This window comes from Orbicella franksi, chromosome 1, assembly GCF_964199315.1.
Source record: "Orbicella franksi chromosome 1, jaOrbFran1.1, whole genome shotgun sequence".
NCBI lineage: Eukaryota > Metazoa > Cnidaria > Anthozoa > Scleractinia > Merulinidae > Orbicella > Orbicella franksi.
In genome coordinates this window covers 23,973,991-23,994,874 of record NC_138145.1, presented here as the reverse complement: position 1 = coordinate 23,994,874, position 20,884 = coordinate 23,973,991, and the positions used below count along the sequence as shown (strand labels likewise).

General features: G+C 37.7%; 3 protein-coding genes across 4 annotated transcripts in view; 2 read left to right on the top strand and 1 right to left on the bottom strand.

Moving 5' to 3' along the window:
• The window catches only part of LOC145497837 (uncharacterized), an 89,611-nt gene extending 69,285 nt beyond the window's left edge, over positions 1-20,326 (bottom strand). The window contains exon 1 of the mRNA XM_081477702.1: positions 19,887-20,326. The gene's annotated coding sequence lies outside the window, so the exon portion shown is untranslated. The remainder of the gene's footprint in view (positions 1-19,886) is intronic.
• Positions 5,709-7,267, top strand: LOC145483845 (uracil-DNA glycosylase-like). Its single transcript, XM_081462396.1, has one exon. The coding sequence runs from the start codon at positions 6,285-6,287 to the stop codon at positions 7,131-7,133; it is 849 nt and encodes a 282-aa protein (XP_081318522.1). The 5' UTR covers positions 5,709-6,284; the 3' UTR covers positions 7,134-7,267.
• On the top strand, positions 12,345-16,265 carry LOC145483829 (uracil-DNA glycosylase-like). 2 transcript variants are annotated; one of them, XM_081462377.1, is made up of 4 exons: positions 12,345-12,357; positions 12,470-12,552; positions 14,668-14,763; positions 15,160-16,265. In XM_081462377.1, the coding sequence occupies exons 3-4, from the start codon at positions 14,712-14,714 to the stop codon at positions 16,053-16,055; spliced, it is 948 nt and encodes a 315-aa protein (XP_081318503.1). In that variant the 5' UTR covers positions 12,345-12,357; positions 12,470-12,552; positions 14,668-14,711; the 3' UTR covers positions 16,056-16,265. The 2 variants fall into 2 exon arrangements, with proteins under 2 accessions (XP_081318503.1, XP_081318511.1); XM_081462385.1 differs by lacking the exons at positions 12,345-12,357; positions 12,470-12,552 and having other exon boundaries at positions 14,601-14,763.
• Positions 20,327-20,884: the final 558 nt, after the last annotated feature.

Below are 20,884 nucleotides of genomic sequence, written 5' to 3'. Positions count from 1 at the left end.
AGTAAAACATTACAACTAAGATGTTACAGTATTAGTATTATTAAAGGATGGGGCACATGATGTGACCTGGAAGAGGAAGAAGATAATAAAATAAAAGCAATGCTAGCTAATGCCATCTTTTGCATGATCCAGACATTTTGATCCCAAGTACAGAACTGAATGTTTGGATGGTTCATCCACTAATTAAGCACATTCCCCATCATCACAATGATGCACAGCTCCAACAAATGGAAATGGTAATTAATTTATTTGATATTTTGACCAAAGATTTAGATTGGGAAACTGCAGCTGCTAATAGACCCTGTACATGGTCATGTGGTACAAAATCAGCCAAGCTGAGCTACATGTTATTACGCAGACAGACATCCAAAACAAAGCAATTTGCACCAGTAAAGCTTGACTTTCTGTTGTTTTGAATATCCCATTGATTAACCTGCATCCCAGCATGGCTGATTTTGTACCATGTGACCAGGTCATGCAAAGAGCCTATTGGTATAATGAAGTATTTCAATGTAGCATTCAGGAGGATTGCATAAGTCATGTGAACTATTTTTATTTAGTTGTGCTTTTGATTGAAGAAATTAATTTAAGCAGTTATCTGGTTATTCAAAGAGAACATATACTAGAGAGGAGCAGCAATGAAGAGGTGACAATCTCATTGAAGAAAGATTGACACACATGTACAGTTCATTTCAATTCAGAGTATGTCAGATTCTTTGTTGCAAATTCAACAATCTCTATTTGCACTCTACTATGACAGATAAAAATAATAAGGGTGACTTTTAATTTGACATGATACTGAGAGGTTCAATTTCAGTTGCTTTGTTTTGGTTAGAAACCACATCCAAACAACTGATACCAGGTCTAAAATTCCACATAATTTAAGACGTAAATATCAAGAACTGGGAAACAACATGTACACATATCGCGCTGTTAATGTAGTTTAAATAATTCATAGATTGTGAATTAATTTACAAATACATTTAGGCAGGGAAATAAACAAAAGAGGCACTTCAAAAACAAATTCATCCAGTACCTTTCTTTCCTCTTGTTAACTTCATACACAGTTTATACACTGGCCCTCTAAAAGTGAGTAGCTCCAGTGTGGAGAAAAATGAATTTCAGTCACTTGGTATGATACAGTTTGTCAAGGCTTGCAATCTAAGAAACCACTCTGTTTACAATTCTTTAATGCCTTGAATACCAGTTCTTCAAAACAATTTTGGTCCAAAGGCTATGGAAAGTCATTTTTAAAATTACCCATGCTTTTAATATCAAAGACTTAAGAATGGTGTCTTTAGAATAAAACAATTGCCATTGAGCAGCTGTCAGCCATGCGGGCTTTTTGGAGGTCTCCTTGCCGCCTTTTTATTTGTTATTGATATTGCTATTTTGTTATTTACCGTGTGGCAAATAAAATGATGATGATAATGATGATGATTATGTTGATGTTCACTTGACAAGATGGCAAGGGTGGCATAGCTTAGTAACCAGGCTTAGAAATGATCTATTCAATCACAATGTGCGATTCTTGAATTCACATCTGGAAATTATACTAATCAGCACACATGTGAGTGACAAGTGACAAGCTTAGCACACGAGATACAGCAACCTTGAGATTGTTTTTAGCAGGCCAAGCTTTTTCAACCTATATCAGTTTCTTGATTCAGCACTTTCTAAAGATCTGTAAAGAAAAAGGCTTTATGACCCTGTAATGGTAAAAAACAAAGATCTCTACCACTGTAAAAGAGCAACAAGGCTTTGACATTATCTGGAGAAAAGTCCACTCTTAATTTCAAATATCTGCAAACCAGTTTCTTGACCGTCTTAATTAACCTTTAGCCGCTAGTTACGAGCTCTGCCTCTTGGCAGTGTGTGTCTTAGCTCCCCACGTCGCGTCGAGGATTAAAACTATCACTAACTGAGCGATTTAACTTACCCAGGGTGAATTCTAATCAGTAAAATAGCCTCATCTGATATCCAAGTTATCCGTGAAATTCCCTGTGGCCCAAAACCACAGTCTACGGGCTGTTCACAAACGCCGAATGATTTTCAAAATGGACGCCAAAATGACAAGCTTTTGGAGGTAAACCGCTGATTAAATACAACGACTACTCAAGAAGCGCAGTATACCACACTCTGTCCACTCTGTGACGACCTTTCACCTTTCTGATGTTGTAACAGAATTATTTTCATTTTGAAGGAAAATTATGTCTGCAAAATGCCAAAGGACAATTTTTTAATAAATAACGATGATTATCAATAACGAGATTAACACCGCCTATGAACTAGAAGCATAAAAAAATAGCGAATATTTTGAGATGTAGGCTTTCTTTGTTTGGAGTACACTACTCAGATAGAAAAATACATCTATTCGTCAGAAATTTCCTTCTTACTTTCTCTAGATCTGAGAGCTTCATCAGATCGTAGAAACTAGGGCACACTTTGATCTCAAACCACGTCTTTTGTTTTGTCTGTAGAAGCCTAGAAATTAAAACATAGATCTACAATGGTGTGTTCAAAGATAGTCTGTCCAAAAACACTCTATTTTGTCTTTAGTTCGCTTTGCGAAATATTAACCGGCGCGTAGAATACACGCGCTAAAATGCAAGGGGGTGGGGCTGGGAAAAGATCGCAATAGAACTTTTTGCGCCTGTTTCGGAGCCGCTCTCGCGCTCGCATCGCTCGCATGCTAAAGGACAAATAACTCGTAGCAAAAAAGATAAACGTCTGTGGACAGAACATCGGGGCTAGTGAAAACTAGTCCGGGCGAATTTATTCTTAAGTCGCTCACCCGAATGATGGTTGACAATGCACTAAAGAGATGTTTTACTTTGAAAATCCTGAGCGAGACTCGTGGGGCTCGCGTATTAACCGCGCGGGAAAGTGGAAACGCAAGGCTGTCGCAGGTTGTATCGAAGAAACGTTCCATCACCGTGGATGCGAGGTAAAGAAACTTCTTTTGTCGAGAGTCTGAAACAAGCTGCATTATTGTTTGTAGCCAGTTGACTCATCGAGTATCACATCTTAAGTGTCCTGTGAGTCTATACTAGGTCTAAGTTGAGCATTGATCTCCAAACGTTGCATAAAAAAGAGACTCACAGGCAACAAAAGGTTAAAGAGGGAGGAGAACAGCTCTACACGATGAAACAGCTAATGCGGAATCCCTCCAAAATTTAGTTAAGAGGAGACAAAATCCCGGTAATGTCAGGCGCGAGTGTATTCGAGGATTTATGGTGAAATGAGTTAAGTAAATTGTACTTAAGAATTATTTTTTAATTATCCTTTTTGTCTAGCGTATGCATATGTGCATATATGTTTGGTACAGTTGATGTGATGTCTTGCGGGACTTTATCAACTAAATAAATGTAGATGTAGATGGTTTTACAGCAGATTACATGAGAAAAAAAGGCAAAGATTTATTTGGGCTCGAATTTGTCGTAAGACGTGCTTCGATTAAAAAAACAAACAAACACAATTTAGCGAAGAATCGTGACTCATCACACGGTTTTTCCGTTGGCAAAATTAACTACAGGGTGTCAAAGCACATAAATAGATTGTTTTGTACCAGGTCACATATTAGAAAAAGGCAAAGGATTACTTGGAAACGGCCTAGTCTTTCAATTGCGCTTTCAATTATTTCGAACTGAAATAATTGAAGAAGCTGACAACAAAAAAGCTGACGTACTCGGAGTACGTGGCCTAAACTAACGCTGCTTTACCACTTGTTGAAAACCTCACACATTATGTTCGAACCAGTCACAGCCAAGACGTTGTTTGGTAATCCAGGACAACCACTACTTCCTGGATGCTATTTACAACCTATTGCTTCTAAATGTGCCACGCATGGTTATTGCAATCATTTAAGGCTTATAAGGACTACAGCTGTTGTTCTCTCAGTTCAGTCTGACCACATCTTTGGGCAGGAAAAGGTAAGGAAACTACTTTCAAATTCATAGTTGTAGTTAGTGTAAGTAATTGCAAGTTAGCATTTGATGAATATAAAAGAAACCCAATTTCTGAAATAACAGGGTATAACTAGAGGAAACGCTTTTATATTTTCTTCGAAATTTAAAACTGAGTATCTCTTTTCTTGCAAAGTTAGTCAAAATAACGGTTAAAGAATAGTCTTGTACACAACCCGAGATGGAAAAAATAGTATCACACAGAGACTTCGCTCAAGCTAGATGATTTAAGCTCACCCGCCCGTTATGTGGAAAATTCAATATAGTGGCCAGGAAAAGGCACGTAACTGAGCAACGACAGGTAAAATTAAGGTATTTTATTGCGCTGATTTTCAAAACAGGACTGATATGAAAAATTTCTAACGGTTAGTACTAAACGTCCCACGGCTAAATTTTTCTGAGAATGTAATTTATATGAAGCCAAAAGATCTAACAGATCGAAACTAACTCAAAGAATCTGATGGACCAAATGATCGACATACACTGAAACGAAATAGATCTAAAGAATCTCAAATGATTCTATAAAGGCAAAATATCTAAAAGAATGAAGGGCTTTATAAGTTCGTGCTCTTTATAATGGTGGAAAAACGGGTCTACCCAATAACTGATAAATATATTCTTGTTTTTCGGCCATTTCAATTTCAGGAGAAAGAGAAAACAAACAGCGGTTACAAACATATCAAACAGGTTTCGCATGGTATATTAAACTTGACGTTTCGTGTGCTACAACATACATCATCAGAAATGACGGTTACAAACTACGACAAGATTTAAAAAGACTAAGACTAAAGCGAGGTATTGTTAACTAGCTAAACGACAATGAACAAAAGAAACTACATCCGGTGTAAATTAATAAAGAAAGAGTTTTTCACTGCCGACGTTTCCAGTTAGGGCGGATTTCAAGTCCCGTATTAACAATGTTTCCTTGATTTTACACTGTAAATCACATTGACCACTTGCTAGGATCTCAAAATGGTCCCATATGATGTTGTGGCCGGTAGAACTTGAATGATCAGCAACAGCGGAGGCGTGACCAACTTCTGTCTTTCTGTCATGCAATCTTCTTTTGGTTTTACCGATGTAGAAAGCATCAAAATCCCAGCAACTGGCTTTGTAGACAATCTTGGATTTCTGCGAGCGGTTGAAACGATCTTTGTAAGGAAAGAAAAACTTGATTCTGCGAGTGTTCTAAAAAATAACCTAAAGGTTGACGAAGCCATAAGACCTATTGACACAAGATTTTAATCGGCGTGTAATAGCATCGCTATGGAAACCTAAATAAGGTGAAACAAGGATAAAAATATTATTCTCCACTTGATTAGACTTATACTTGTTTGGGCCGATATCTGCACGTAAAGCCCGAAATCGGCGTTAGTCTATCGTAACACAACAGGGAAAAGAGGAAAATCGCAATAAAGAGGGATGGCAGATATAACCATTCAAAGCGAAAGACGTTTTGTAGTCTAAAACAATCAATGTTTTCACACAACTATTTCCGAAGATACGTGTCACTTGTAAATATGCAATTTTTATGGTGATTCTTTGATCTTAAAGAAGCCAAAGAAAACGGTGTTTTCTTTTCGTTCCAGTCTAACAGCAAATTTCAGCAGGGAAAATTAGGAATTTGTGTTATATCCGGCCCTTTTGACTGGATTTTTATCCGTCTTGGGTACATCTGCGTGCACGAAGAAGGACGTCTGTTTTTCCAAGGCTAACAACATCCTTTAGTAAATGTATTTCTTTTTTTTTACTTTTCTAGATTAATACCTTCTGTAAACCACCTTTGTCATCGCGGAAGCAACAATGAAGCTTTTGGCTTTGGTTCTAACGGCTTGTATTTTGGCTCTCTGTGGTGGTAAGCTTTTTAGTGCGTATTTAAATCTAGGGCGCGCAAGTTTAAAACAGAAAATCTTCCCTTTAACTTTTTTAATTCTTACAGTATCGAAGAGCAATCAGTTCCTAGCGAGCCTCAACTGCTTTCACCTAACGGTCACATATTAGGGTTTTATCTAAAACTTTAAACTAAGAACCACCTCGTGCCGGCATAGTGACCAGGAATGACTACAGAGAAGTACTTCCTCATAACTTTTACAAGACTGGAACCCTTCATCACCGTCTTCTTTTAAGGACATTGTTGATAAAGATCACTCTTTGGACTGAAAGAATTATGAATACGTAAGCAGAGGTCAGTTAGTTCCAGAATCACTCATGTACGATATAGAAACATAAACAAGAGCAGTGTAGCTTTAGTACATTTCTATTTATCTTACAGGTGGTGTTCACACAAGCTCGGTCAAGGATATAGACTCCCACGATGACATGTGCACGGAGTTACTGGAGACTGCCTCCTATGAAACACACACTCTTATGGAGATCATCTACGAGTCAGCCTGCCCGCCTAAAGGATGGGAAGAATTCTTCAACCGAGAAGACGTCAAGGAAATGATGCAAGGAATCTCCGATCGCCTCATGAATGACTCTCAAATCCAAGGGTTTGGACTAAATCCAAAAATAGGATGGATTTTCAGAGCATTTAATATGGTCCCTCCTGACAAAGTGAAGGCCATAATCATGGGTCAAGATCCAGCTCCTCAACCCGGGCTAGCAACAGGGCTCTCTTTTAGTCTAGATCCCTCGGTACATCCCCGACTTGTCCAGAGCGTCTTGAGGGTGGTCCTTGAGGCTCGAAATGAAGGTTACTGTGTTAATACTACCCAGGGTGTTTTGATAAAATGGGCTAAGCAGGGTGTTCTTTTGTTAAATACAGCCTTAACTTTAGTTGAGAACAAGATTGGCTCGCACATAAAACTGTGGAGAGAATTTAGCCGAGAAATGATGAAGTTCATCAACGAGAAAACCAATCCATCAGCTTGGATTCTCTGGGGTAGCAAGGCAAAATACCTGAAAAGCAAAATCGATAAAAACAAGCACTATATTGTGGAGGGGGGCCATCCATCACCCAGGGCGCCTGCCGAGAAGTTCTTTTGTCAGAATTATTTCTCCTGTGCTAACGAGTGGCTGTGTAAGAAAGGGCGTGGTATGATCGACTGGAACCTAGTTCCTCTGCCCTGCAAGAAGCATGCTAGTCGCTTGTTTGGCTGGAAGAAATCAGAACCAGGCTTCTACAATAAGGAGGAATGTGAAATGCAACCCTGTCCTGCATTTTAAAATTAGATTAACCAAGTGCACCAATTACACGAGTAATGCATAAAAGAGTATGGATAAATGAGTAAAATATAATGTTAAGGGAAAATATTATGCAAAGGTGCCTTTTACTTGTATCAATGATCTGAACTTTTAATGGCGATGAATTTATAGAATGTAAACAAATAAAGTGACAAGGAATGAATAAACCCTAGTGTCGTCTAGTTTTAAAAAGCGTGTACGCTATATTCCATGTTGCCATACGTCTGTTCAGAAAGAGATCACATATAACGTCAAAATGTGTTAAGAACAAAAACGTGGCTCACGAGTCGGTGGGCGAGTGTGTCACTGATGTTCTTACCACATTTTGGTGTCTTCTGTGATCTATTACTGAACAGACGCACGGCAACATGGAGTCTTCTTGTTTTATATCATACAGAAACCAAAGAATATTAATCATATCATCTATACGTTTGTCCTCCAATAGATCATAAGTAAGAACAAATCAAAACTCGAGAATAATTTGACTTATTATATAAACTCAAGCTACTAAATTATCTACCGTCAAACTGTGTCATCGTGGAACGAATGAGCTAAGTCTGCCATTAGTAAGTGATAACGAAGCGTTAATAAATTTTCAACCTCGAATAAGGCATTTATAACATTCTGATTGGTTCACTGAATCATTCATTACACCTGTATTTGACCATACTATATATGAAAAACGAGTGCGGCACGTGTCGCTAAACTTAAAATACTTTAGCCGGACGTGAACGCTCCGTTGGATGGATAGATAGATAGATAGATAGATAGATAGATAGATAGATAGATAGATAGATAGATAGATAGCTATAAGCTGAATTACTTGTGTTATATACTACATGTTTATAAAATTCAAACTATAAAAATTTCTAACTATACATAAAATTATATAATAATAAAATACATCAAACTAGTACAAAATTCTATTTACAATTGTTGTTTATTTGCATAGTGCATTATGAAAGTATTTCTAAACCTCTTTGTTTTTACATTCGGGATTGAAAACATATGCCTAGTCCTGAAATTATATCTCTCACTGTCATCGCGCGCGGGCAGCAGGCCAGCTAGTTTGCGCTGGTCATTACCCTCTACAATTTGTTTAAACAGAATGCTACATAATTCCTCACGTCTATGAAAGAGTGTTTTTAAGCCCGCATCTTCCAGGGCCTTGCAATACGAAACCTCTGGGAATAGGATCCTTAAGACTCTTTTCTGAACCCTCTCTATTTGTTCGGACAAATAGCCTGGCAAGCTAGAGTGGAAAGCCTAGCATGCATACTCTAGAACGGAACGTATGCATGCACAATAAAATTGAATTAGAGACTTACGGTCTATGCCAGCGCGCTTGAGTTGTTTGAGCCAGTAAATTCGTCGAGACGCTTTCGTAGTAATATTATCGACATGATCGTTCCATTTAAGGTCATTCCTTACAGTGACGCCTAATATCTTAGCTGATTTCACAATTTCAAAAGCATTACCATTAGCCTCAAGAGAAACAGTGTCCAAATTACTTTCCCTTCGAAAGTCTATTCTGAGTTCCTTGCACTTAAGTGAGTTCAGTTTGAATCTATTGACGTTAGACCATCGAAGGACATCATGTACTGTATCTTGGAGCATTGAATCACCAAACTTGGGGACAATTTCCGAGACTGTGGTGTCATCTGCGAATTTCCACATGGAAGAGAGGGTGTTGCTCGTTGTGAGGTCGTTGATCATAACCAAAAAGAGCCATGGGCCAATCCTGTGGAATTCCGGCCGGGACTGGTTTGAAATCCGAGAAGCAATCCGAATTTAGCTTGACTCGTTGATATCTGTTTCGTAAAAAGTACGCCACCCAGTTGATAACGGTGGGTTTTACTCCTTGGCTATAGAGCTTGGCGATCAGTAAATTGTGGTCTACAAGATCAAAGGCTTTCGTTGGAAAGAAATAGTTAAACAAAATCAATTTTGTTGAGCTATCTTCTACGAAAAAACAAGAAATAATATGGGCAACGCTATCTCGGAAACCACACAAAACCACATATTGTCATAACCGACTCAACTGCGTATGGTTTGATACGAAACATTTTTATTTTTTTCATTTTTATTTTACAGATCCGCCACGAGGAAGGTGGGCATACAAAAGCGGAACAATAAATCACCTACTATGTAAACCCACCACCTAACCATCCCCCTAAAAAATGGTAAGCTAGAACCCCAATATGAATAATAATGAAAACCAAAAGGAAAAAAAATAAAAAAAAAAGAGAGAGAAAGGAAGAAACAGTATTGGTACAACGGCACTTAGGACAGACTAACTTACATGAACGAATATCATCTTGATTGAACAGCAAACTTAATTCATTATAAAAAAGATTTTAACTTTGTCTTATAAGGTACTAACTTTGAAAAGGTTTGTAAATGTACACTAATTTGAAAAGGTTTGTAAACGTACAATACTGAAAAGCGATTGAACGAAGAAGAAAAGCAAAAGTCAATTCACGGGAAAATCCAAAACCGACACAATTTTTGTCATTTACCATTCAATAAACTCAAAACAAGAGAATGACAGAAGCTACGTGATCAAGAAAACTTCATTTGACTTGCAAAAGGCAAATGATTTTTGGCTCCTCCAGGAAATCATGGTAGTTGTATTCATCATCTTGGACTAGATATTTCTTTGATGAATAAACTTATCATGATTCCAGACTAACTTACATGAACGAAGGCAGGCGCGTCTCATACAAGGAATTGGCCATTGGGATCTTGGCGTCTGTTCAGAAAGAGATCACATATAACGTCAAAATGTGTTAAGAACAAAAAAGTGGCTCACGAGTCGGTGGGCGAGTGTGTCACTGTTCGTGCTAGACAATAGCAGTATCATATTCGGATCTAACCTTGAAGTTTTCGCCAATAGAAAGAACTACCGCAAAACTACATCAATGTACAAAAAACAAAAAGGATCTTCGACAAACAAGGGACTTGCCTCTTGGCGAAGAAGAAAATACAGAATATACAGATACACATATAGTTACAAAGGCAAAATTTAATCAAATGTCATCATGACTTTGCAATACGGGTAGACACAATATAGTACGAAAGGCTGAACGACAATTTTGGTATAATTTTTATCAAGAATATTGGTGGATATAATTTTAGTATTTTTCGTATTGTACAAGAAAGCGAAAAAAGAAGCTTTGAAGAGTAAAATCTTTTATAAGTTTGTGTACAGCATATTGAGGTAAAGTTTATGAATAGTCAAAAGTCTGGTACACCCTTTTCAAAGCAATGAATACAAAGATATTGTTTTGGAGTCCACGACAACCATTTTTTTCACCCAGCTATTTCCAAGCATACGTGTCAACTTATAATTATGCAATGTCACTTAAAGTATTATTCACACAGGAGCCTTGCTCTCGTTACATATGTAGTTATTCAACTTTACTATCCAGAGTCTTTTTCGATACATGTAGGATTATAATAAGCTACAGTTTTTAGCCAGTTTCCCCTTTTCCTTTTTCACATTTTCACCATTTTGCGCGATTACATTCCAAAAGCAATAACAACCAGAGGAAGAGATAAAATTAAAAATTTGAGGTTAATTATTCCTGAAAGTGGAGATCCTCTAGCCGAAAAATGAAATTTTGGAAAATAACAGTGAGGAGTAAAACTGTATATACCAAGGACTAATTAACAATTAGACCCGTGGCCCTTGAGGGCGAAGGGTCTAATTGTTTTAGTATCACCCAACTAGTCGAACAGAAAAGGTAATAATAAAGTTAGCAAATGCAATTTGAAGAAATATTTATTTGGGAATAAAACGAAAGAAAGCGTCACGCTCGATGGCGCCAATTTCGCTATTCGAAGACTATTACTAATAGTCCCCTAGTAGCGTAGCCAATCAAAATGCAGGATTTGCATTAGTCCACTAGTTGGGTGATACTAATAACTAATTACATGTTTGACAAAAACATTTTGACGCGAAATATGTGGATATACTAATCTTAGTCTTAACGAAACGTGATGTAGGAAAAAAAGTCTTCAGGTACAATGTGTTTGCAAAAACGAACTAAAGGAAGTGCCTACATTAGAAAAGAGTTCAACTACCAAAGGATTAGTTTGGTTCACTAACATGGCCGCCTTTTCACTGTTTTGGAACAATATGGCTGTCCTGACGTCACGTGAAAACACTCTTGTGGCATAAGTAGAGCCTTTCTAATAACTACAAAGGTCTTTAAAATATGCAAATTCTCAGCAATATTTACTGCCAAGTTGGCATCGTCACTACGGTCATGACATAGTCTTTAAGTGACAAGGAAGCAAAGATCATGTGCGACCCTTTTATATTAAGAAAGACCGGAGGGAACCGTTTTAAATCCTTTTCAACGCAATTTTTAGTCCTTTGGCGATTTCAATCGAGTCCTGTCGAAACAAAAACATCTTAAGGTTGTTAGAAATTCAAACAGCTTTTCAAACGTTGTTGTAATTAATGAACTACAGAAAAGAACAGCTCCGTATGCCGATTATCAGATCAACTAAAAGAATAGAAGAAAGCCCTGTTTTGGCTCTCCATTAAAAAAAAAATTTAACAACGCCTCGGCCTTTAGAAAATTACCGAGAATAATGGAAGTCAATATTGCCAGCATACGAGTCAATAGTCCCAAATACTAGTCAACTAAAAAGAAAAACACGATCAAATAGCTTATTACTATTCAGGGAACTCGTCTAAGAGGCTTTCTTGGTTCCTCAGCGGCAAACTGTTGGCTAAAAGCTTTGCGTGCACGAACCCCCATGAAGTTACTAGTGCCCATTCCACTCAGCGACCAAGCTGCTTTGTGCTGGCGTGTCACGTTTCAATGCCGTATACCCTGGGCGTATACCCACCATAGCAGCCAAACAACCAAACAACCAAACATCTAAACACATGGAATGCCATGACGTCGTGGGCCTAAGCCTGACAAAAGTTAATCACAGAAAACTTTTATGACAAGGTTTAAATATTAGACCAGGACTTCTATTGAATTCTCGTTAAAAACAGTCGCCGTTGTTAAGGGTTTTGAACAGCTTTTACCAATATCCGGTTTTTGAAATGTCACGCCATATCAACGCAACCAATCACCAAAGACGAAGTGTCATCGACAGCGGATTGAAATGCCACATCAGGTCCAACCCATGGCACACCCATTGTTGAGTTGACTCGGTTCGGACTGTATTTCTGCCAGAGGAAGTAAGATAGGAGAACTTTGACACTGACTACGATCGTATATCGAATTTGTTTCTTGTACTAAAAAAGCAAAGTGCAACTAAAAAATAATCTCTTATATATCTATTTTCTGTAGGTTTTGTCTTGTATTAGGATCTCTTGTAATAGGACATCTTTTGTTGCGGTAGACATTGATACAATTAATCAAAGACACCCAAGGTAAGTCAGATCTCAGTAGTCTCGATATGCGATGCATGGAGCGCGGTTCATGGTAAAACTTCTAAACTATTCAGTATTGGTCAATATAGCCATTTACAGTAACTTTCCTAATAGCATGTTGCTCTGAGTACGAGGTAAATGTTTTTCAACAGAAACCACCTATTCTATAACTTTTATTTGATGGTGAAGCGTATTCAACTTGTAAATGTGCGCATTTGGAAATTAAGACCACCCATGTCTATATGACAGTTACTCATTAGACTTTAAGGTTCCTCAAACAGTCCTTAAATTAAAGTGCATATGAAAAGCCATCATCTATTTCGTTTTTCTGTTAGTTAGATATGTATAAGTAACAGTTTGAGCTTTAAGAGGGAAAAAAAACACAAAAAAAGAAAATAACTTTATAAACAATAACCATGATAATTTTTTTTGACATAACTTCAAACAATCCGCTCAGGACTACTTCATGTGCGTTACGTTGTTGATTAATTTGCTAATGTATGGTTGTACAAACCCTATTGAACTGTTCGTGCTAGACAATAGCAGTATCATATTCGGATCTAACCTTGAAGTTTTCGCCAATAGAAAGAACTAACGCAAAACTACATCGATGTACAAGAAACAAAAACGATCTTTCACAAACAAGGAGCTTGCCTCTTGGCGAAGAAAGAAAATACAGAATATATATATGCACACATATAGTCACAAAGGCAAAATTTAATCGAATGTCATCATGAATTTGCAATACAGGTAGACACAATGTAGTAAAAAAGACTGAACGACAATTTTGTTATAATTTTTATGAAGAATATTGGTGGATGCAATTTTAGTATTTTTCGTATTGTACAAGAAAGCGAAAAGAAAGCTTTGAATGGTCAAATCCTTGATAGTTTGTGTACAGCATATTGAGATAAAGTTTATGAATAGTCAAAAGTCTGGTACAATCTTTTCAAAGCAATGAATACAAAGATGTTGTTTTGGAGTCCAAGACAACCATTTTTTTCACCCAGCTATTTCTAAGCATACGTGTTAATTTATAATTATGCAATGTCACTTATAGTATTAGTTACACAGGAGCCTTACTCTCGTTACATATGTAGTTATTCAACTTTACTTTCCAGAGTCTTTTTTAATAGGATTATAATAAGCGACAGTTTTTAGCCTAGAAAAATAAAACGTTAACGAATAGACTTATACACGACCAGAGATGGAAAAAACAGTATCACACATAGACTTTGCTCAAGCTAAATGCTCACCCGCTTGTTATGTAAAAAATTCAATATAGTAGCCAAGAAAAGGCACGTAAAGAACGATAGGTAGATTTAGGGTATTTTATTGCGCTGATTTTCAAAACTAGACTGATAAGGAAAATTTCTAACGGTTAGTACTAAACGTCCCAGGGCTAAATTGTTCTGAGGATGTAATTCAGTTATATGAACCCAAAAGATCTAACAGATCGAAACTACGTCAAAGAATCTGATGGACCAAATGATCGACATACCCTGAAACGAAATAGATCTAAAGAATCTCAAATGATTTTATAAACGCAAAATATTTAAAAGAATGAAGAACTTTACACGTTCGTGCTCTTTATAATGCAATCTACTCTGGCTACGGCCGTAGCAAACTGACGGGTAGAAAAACTTGTCGGCCCAACAATTGATAAATTCTTCTCCACTTAATTAGACTGATAATTTTTTTTGGACCGATATCTGCACTGCACTCGAAGCCCGGCGTTGGTCTATTGTGACTCAAAAGGGAAAAGAGGAAAATCGCACTAAAGAGGGATGGCAGATATAACCATTCAAAGCGAAAGACGTTTTGTATTCCTAAACAATCAATGTTTTCACACAACTATTTCGGAAGATACGTGTCACTTATAAATATGCAATTTTTATGGTGATTCTTTGATCTTAAAGAAGCCAAAGAAAACGGTGTTTTCTTTTCGTTCCAGTCTAACAGCAAATTTCAGTAGGGAAAATTAGGAATTTGTTTCATATCCCTTTTGACTGGATTTTTATCCGTCTAGGCTATATGTAAGTCCTCGACGTACGTTTGTGTTCCCAAGTTAACAACATCCCTCAGTGAAAGTATTTTCTATTTTTATTTTCCTAGATTAATACTGTCTGTAAACCACCTTTGTTATCCCGGAAGCAGCAATGAAGCTTGTGGCTTTGGTTCTAACGGCTTGTATTTTGGCTCTCTGTGGTGGTAAGCTATAGTCCGTATTCAAATCTAGAGCGCGCAGGTTTCTTATTTTTTTAATTTTTACAATGTCGAAGACAGAACAGTTCCTCATAAGCCTCAACTGCTTTCACTTAACGGTCACATATGAGAATTTCATCTAAAACTTTAAAGTAAGAACCACCTCGTGCCGGCACAATGAGCAACAATGACCACAGGAATGTACTTCCCCGTAGCTTTTACAAGACTGGAGTCCTTTATCACCGTCTTCTTTTTAGGACATTGCTTATGATGATCACTCTTTGGACTGAAAGAATTATAAATACGTGAACAGAGGTCAGTTTGTTCCAGAATCACTCATGTACGATATAGAAACATAAACAAAAGCACTGTAGCTTAAGTACATTTCTATTTATCTTACAGGTGGTGTTCACACAAGCTCGGTTAAGGATATAGCCTCCCACGATGACATGTGCATGGAGTTACTGGAGACTGCCTCCTATGAAACACACACTCTTATGGAGATCATCTACGAGTCAGCCTGCCCGCCTAAAGGATGGGAAGGATTCTTCAATCGAGAAGACGTCAAGGAAATGATGCAAGGAATCTCCGATCGCCTCATGAATGACTCTCAAATCCAAGGGTTTGGACTAAATCCAAAAATAGGATGGATTTTCAGAGCATTTAATATGGTCCCTCCTGACAAAGTGAAGGCCATAATCATGGGTCAAGATCCAGCTCCTCAACCCGGGCTAGCAACAGGGCTCTCTTTTAGTCTAGATCCCTCGGTACATCCCCGACTTGTCCAGAGCGTCTTGAGGGTGGTCCTTGAGGCTCGAAATGAAGGTTACTGTGTTAATACTACCCAGGGTGTTTTGATAAAATGGGCTAAGCAGGGTGTTCTTTTGTTAAACACAGCCTTAACTTTAGTTGAGAACAAGATTGGCTCGCACATAAAACTGTGGAGAGAATTTAGCCGAGAAATGATGAAGTTCATCAACGAGAAAACCAATCCATCAGTTTGGATTCTCTGGGGTAGCAAAGCAAAAGACCTGAAAAGCAAAATCGATAAAAACAAGCACTATATTGTGGAGGGGGGGCACCCATCACCCAGGGCGCCTGCCGAGAAGTTCTTTTGTCAGAATTATTTCTCCTGTGCTAACGAGTGGCTGTGTAAGAAAGGGCGTGGTATGATCGACTGGAACCTAGTTCCTCTGCCCTGCAAGAAGCATGCTAGTCGCTTGTTTGGCTGGAAGAAATCAGAACCAGGCTTCTACAATAAAGAGGAATGTGAAATGCAACCCTGTCCTGCATTTTAAAATTAGATCAACCAAGTGCACCAATTACACGAGTAATGCATGAAAGAGTATGGATAAATGGGTCTGAATTATAATGTTAAGGGAAAATATTATGCAAAGATGCCTTTTACTTGTATCAATGATCTGAACTTTTAATGGCGATGAATTTATAGAATGTAAGCAAATAAAGTGACAAGGAATGCATAAACCCTAGTGTCGTCTAGTTTTACAAGCGTGTACGCTATATTCCATGTTGCCATGCTTCTGTTCAGAAAGAGATCACATATAACGTCAAAATGTGTTAAGAACAAAAAAGTGGCTCTCGAGTCGGTGGGCGAGTGTGTCACTGATGTTCTTACCACATTTTGATGTCGTCTGTGATCTATTACCGAACAGACGCACGGCAACATGGAGTCTTCTTGTTTTATATCATACAGAAACCAAAAAAATATCAATAATATCATCTATACGTTTGTCCTCCAATAGATCATAAGTAAGAACCAATCAAAACTCGAGAATAATTTGACTTATTATATAAACTCAAGCGACTAAATAATCTACCGTCAAACTGTGTCATAGTGCAACAAATGAGCTAAGTTTGCATTAGTAAGTGATAACGAAGGATTAATAAATTTTCAACCTCGAATAAGGCATTTATAACATTCTGATTGGTTTACTGAATCATTCATTATATCTGTATTTGACCATACGATATATGAAAAACGAGTGCGGCACGTGTCGCTAAACTTAAAATACTTTGACGGGAAGTGAACGTTCCGTCAGAAAGAAATTGTTAAACAAAATCAATTTTGTTGAGCTTTCTTCTACGAAAAAACACGAAATAACATGGGCAAAGCTATCCTGGAAACTACACAAAACCACATGTTGTCACAACTGACCCAACTGCGTATTGTTTGATAGGAAAGATTTTATTTATTTAATTATTTATTTATTTTACATATTCGCCATGAGGCAGGTGGGCATACAAAAGAACACTAGGTCCCCTACTAGTTAAACCCATCACCTAACCATCCCCCTAAAAATGGTAACCCATTTTTTAGATCCCCAATATCATTAATAATGAAATCCAGAAGAAAAAAAAAATCAAAAAAAAAAAAAAAAATTAACAAAAACAACGTGTAACAGTATTGGTACAACGGCACTCAGGACAGACTAACTTGTATTAACGAATGTGATCTTGATTGAACACCAAACTTAATCCATTATAAAAAAGATTTTAACTTTTTCTTATTAGGTACTAACTTTGGAAAGGTTTGTAAATGTACACTAATTTGAAAAGGTTTGCAAACGTACTACACTGAAAAGCAATTGAATGAAGAAGAAAAGCAAAAGTCAATTCACGGGAAGATCCTAAACCGACACAGTTTTTGTCATTTATCATTCAAAAAACTCAAAACAACACAACTGTAGTCCTGAAAATGACGGAAGCCAAGTGATCAAGGAAACTTTTGTTTCATTTGACTTGCAAAAGGCGTATAATTTTTGGCTCCTCCAGGGAATCATGTTAGTTGTATTTATCATCTTGGACTGGATATTTCTTTGATGAATAAAACTACCATGATTTCCTGCAGGAGCGTCTCATAGAAGGAATTGGCCATTAGGATCTTGGCGTATCCTTTCTTGTTTGTCACAATTTTCCAGAATATAAACGACTTTCGTGTTTGATATATTACGTGAATTAATTTACAACTATAATCAGGTCTACTGTGTCGTCCAATGTCCTGCTACCGAGTTAAATTCGTATCAATCTCTCCCAAAATGTTTCGAGTGTATACAGTAGAAACTGGCTATAATCCAGGAGCAGGTTTTGTATATTGCAAGCTAGAGTGACCTCTGGGCTCGCCACATGTTATTCGTGATATTTTTTATAGTGAGGACCTTTGTTGGGTCTGACAGGATTTTGATCAGGTGGTTCACCATTACACCACACTGGATCTCTGCGCATTGTTGTGCGCTGCTGTTTGACAATGCAAGGTACCACATAGCCTACCCCCTCTGTTATGAACATTTTTACAAAAGAAAATAAAGATATTCCGCTTGAAACGAATAACGTCCAGCAAAAAATGAATAAATAAATAAACAATCTCCTTCACTGAGACGCAACTTCAAATATTATAATAAGCGCAAAGAACACGTTAGCCACACAAACCGTATAATGTTACAAAAAAGTTCATCCGCAATGCGTTCATACGAGGCAAGAGTTCTGCTTGTGATTACAGTAAATTTGACTTACACTTCGTGGATTTCGTCTTTCGGATGAAAAATACTGTTCTTCAATTAGTGTAAGACAAATAGCTACATCAGACGAAAAGTTTTCTTGCTTTCGATGACATAATGTCGCGTTCATTAGGGTAATTCTATAGTTCCCAAGTCCTTTTTAAATCCGTTTACTTTTAATTTGTTCGAGGCTTCGAGACTTGTCTCATCTATATTTCAAGCGCGAAATTTTAGCCAAAACCTTGTCCTCTGTATTCGATCGTCTCTTTAATTTTTGGCCAGGAACATTTCATTTAGCCATTCTGGATTGGAGCTCACAAAGCGTATTATTTACCACGATTGCCGTGCTTTCATTTGTTAAAATTCACATGCTAAAATCACAGATATACTTCCTAGAACCAAACATAAAAGAGGTTGTCTTTGAATTAAGAAGGTATAAATATTTATCTCCAGCAGGAAACGTTATTCTGTTTTTACTAGTACATGTAAACATGTCTACGTAAGGAATATAAAAGCTGGGCTAGGCTTTCACTCATATATCCCTGTACCACCAAGAGACCGAACACGTGGTGTCCGAGACAATGCTTATCTTACCGGGAGACAAATTATCATTTTCGGTGAGCCATTTGTATTATAAATATCGCAAAATAAATATGAAAAAGAATATTTTGGGCCTCTGACAGCAATTGTATCATTTGTTTGAATAATTTCCGTCAAATTTTTTTTATTTAAGAAAGCGTACTTAGCATAACTTAGCATATACGGTACGCAAATATTGACACGCCGTTTAATCGACCACTGAGACTACTAAAACCGTACCTCTAGCTTTGTCAGTTAACTCTTTTGTCGGGGTAATACTCGATATGCAACCGTCTTTTTGTGCAGAAATAGTTCATTCAGCTATTTTTGTTGGGGTACGACGATGCACATTTACTACAGTTGCCCTGCTTATCTGTTATTGATACACCGCATCGAATGCTTACAACTTATTTCTTCGCTGTCTTTGAATGAAAGCAGTCAATGGACGTCAATATTGCCACCATAGGAGTCAAAAGTCACAAATGCTAGTCAACTGAAAGGAAAACCATAACCAAATAGCTTTTCTGAAACGATCTTATCACTATTCAGGAGACTCGACTAAGAGGCTTTCTTGGTTCCCCAGTGGCATCCCCATTAAGTTACTAGTACCCATTCCACTCAGCAGACAACCCCGTTTTGTGCTGGTCTGGCACGTTTCAATGCCGTATACCCTCTTTAACAGCCAAACAACCAAACATCTAAACACATGAAATGCCATGACGTCGTAGGTCTAAACCTAACAAAAGTTTATAACAGAGAACTTTTATAGCAGAGTTTAAATATTGGACCAGGACTTCTATTGAGTTCTTGTTAAAAACAGTCGCCGTTGTTAAGGGTTTTGAAGGGCTTTTTCCGATATCCCTGGGCTCTTGAAATATCACGCCATTTCAATGCAACCAATCACCAAAGACGAAGTGTCATCGACAGCCGATTGAAATGCCACATCAGGTCCAACCCATGGCACACCCATTGTCGAGTTGACTCGGTTCGGACTGTATTTCTGCCAGAGAAAGTAAGATAGGAGAACTTTGACACTAACTCGTATATTCTTGTACTAAAAAAACAATGGGAGGCGCGGTAGCCTCGTGGTTAGTGCCCTCGTCCCCGGATCTAGCGGTCCGGGTTCGAGCGCTGGCCAGGGACATTGTGTTGTGTTCTTGGGCAAGACACTTACCTCTCACAGTGTCTCTCTCCACCCAGGAGTATAAATGGGCACCGGCGAATTGTTGGGGAAACCTAAAAAATTGCTGGGGAGTGACCTGCGATGGACTAGCATCCCGTCCAGGGGGAGTAGAAATACTCCTAGCCGCTTCATGGTACAGAAACCGGGATAAGTTCCGGCAGCTATGAGCCATTCGGCTCAAAGGCTTCACTAAGAAAACAAAGTGCAATTAAAACCTGACTGCTTATATATCTATTTTCTGCAGGTTTTGATCTCTTGTAATAGGACAACTTTTGTTGCGGTAGACATTGATACAAGTAATCAAGGACACCCAAGGTAAGTCAGATCTCAGTAGTCTCGATATGCGATGCATGGAGCGCGGTTCATGGTAAAACTTCTAAACTATTCAGTATTGGTCAATATAGCCATTTACAGTAACTTTCCTAATAGCATGTTGCTCTGAGTACGAGGTAAATGTTTTTCAACAGAAACCACCTATTCTATAACTTTTATTTGATGGTGAAGCGTATTCAACTTGTAAATGTGCGCATTTGGAAATTAAGACCACCCATGTCTATATGACAGTTACTCATTAGACTTTAAGGTTCCTCAAACAGTCCTTAAATTAAAGTGCATATGAAAAGCCATCATCTATTTCGTTTTTCTGTTAGTTAGATATGTATAAGTAACAGTTTGAGCTTTAAGAGGGAAAAAAAACACAAAAAAAGAAAATAACTTTATAAACAATAACCATGATAATTTTTTTTGACATAACTTCAAACAATCCGCTCAGGACTACTTCATGTGCGTTACGTTGTTGATTAATTTGCTAATGTATGGTTGTACAAACCCTATTGAACTGTTCGTGCTA

What these genes read in the sequence shown, in the direction of transcription:
- LOC145483845 (XM_081462396.1), top strand. Translation starts at nt 6,285, where the DNA reads ATGTGCACGGAGTTACTGGAGACTGCCTCCTATGAAACACACACTCTT.
- LOC145483829 (XM_081462377.1), top strand. Translation starts at nt 14,712, where the DNA reads ATGAAGCTTGTGGCTTTGGTTCTAACGGCTTGTATTTTGGCTCTCTGT. An exon ending in TATTTTGGCTCTCTGTGGTG is followed by an intron (nt 14,764 to 15,159) that starts GTAAGCTATAGT and finishes TTTATCTTACAG; the next exon opens with GTGGTGTTCACACAAGCTCG.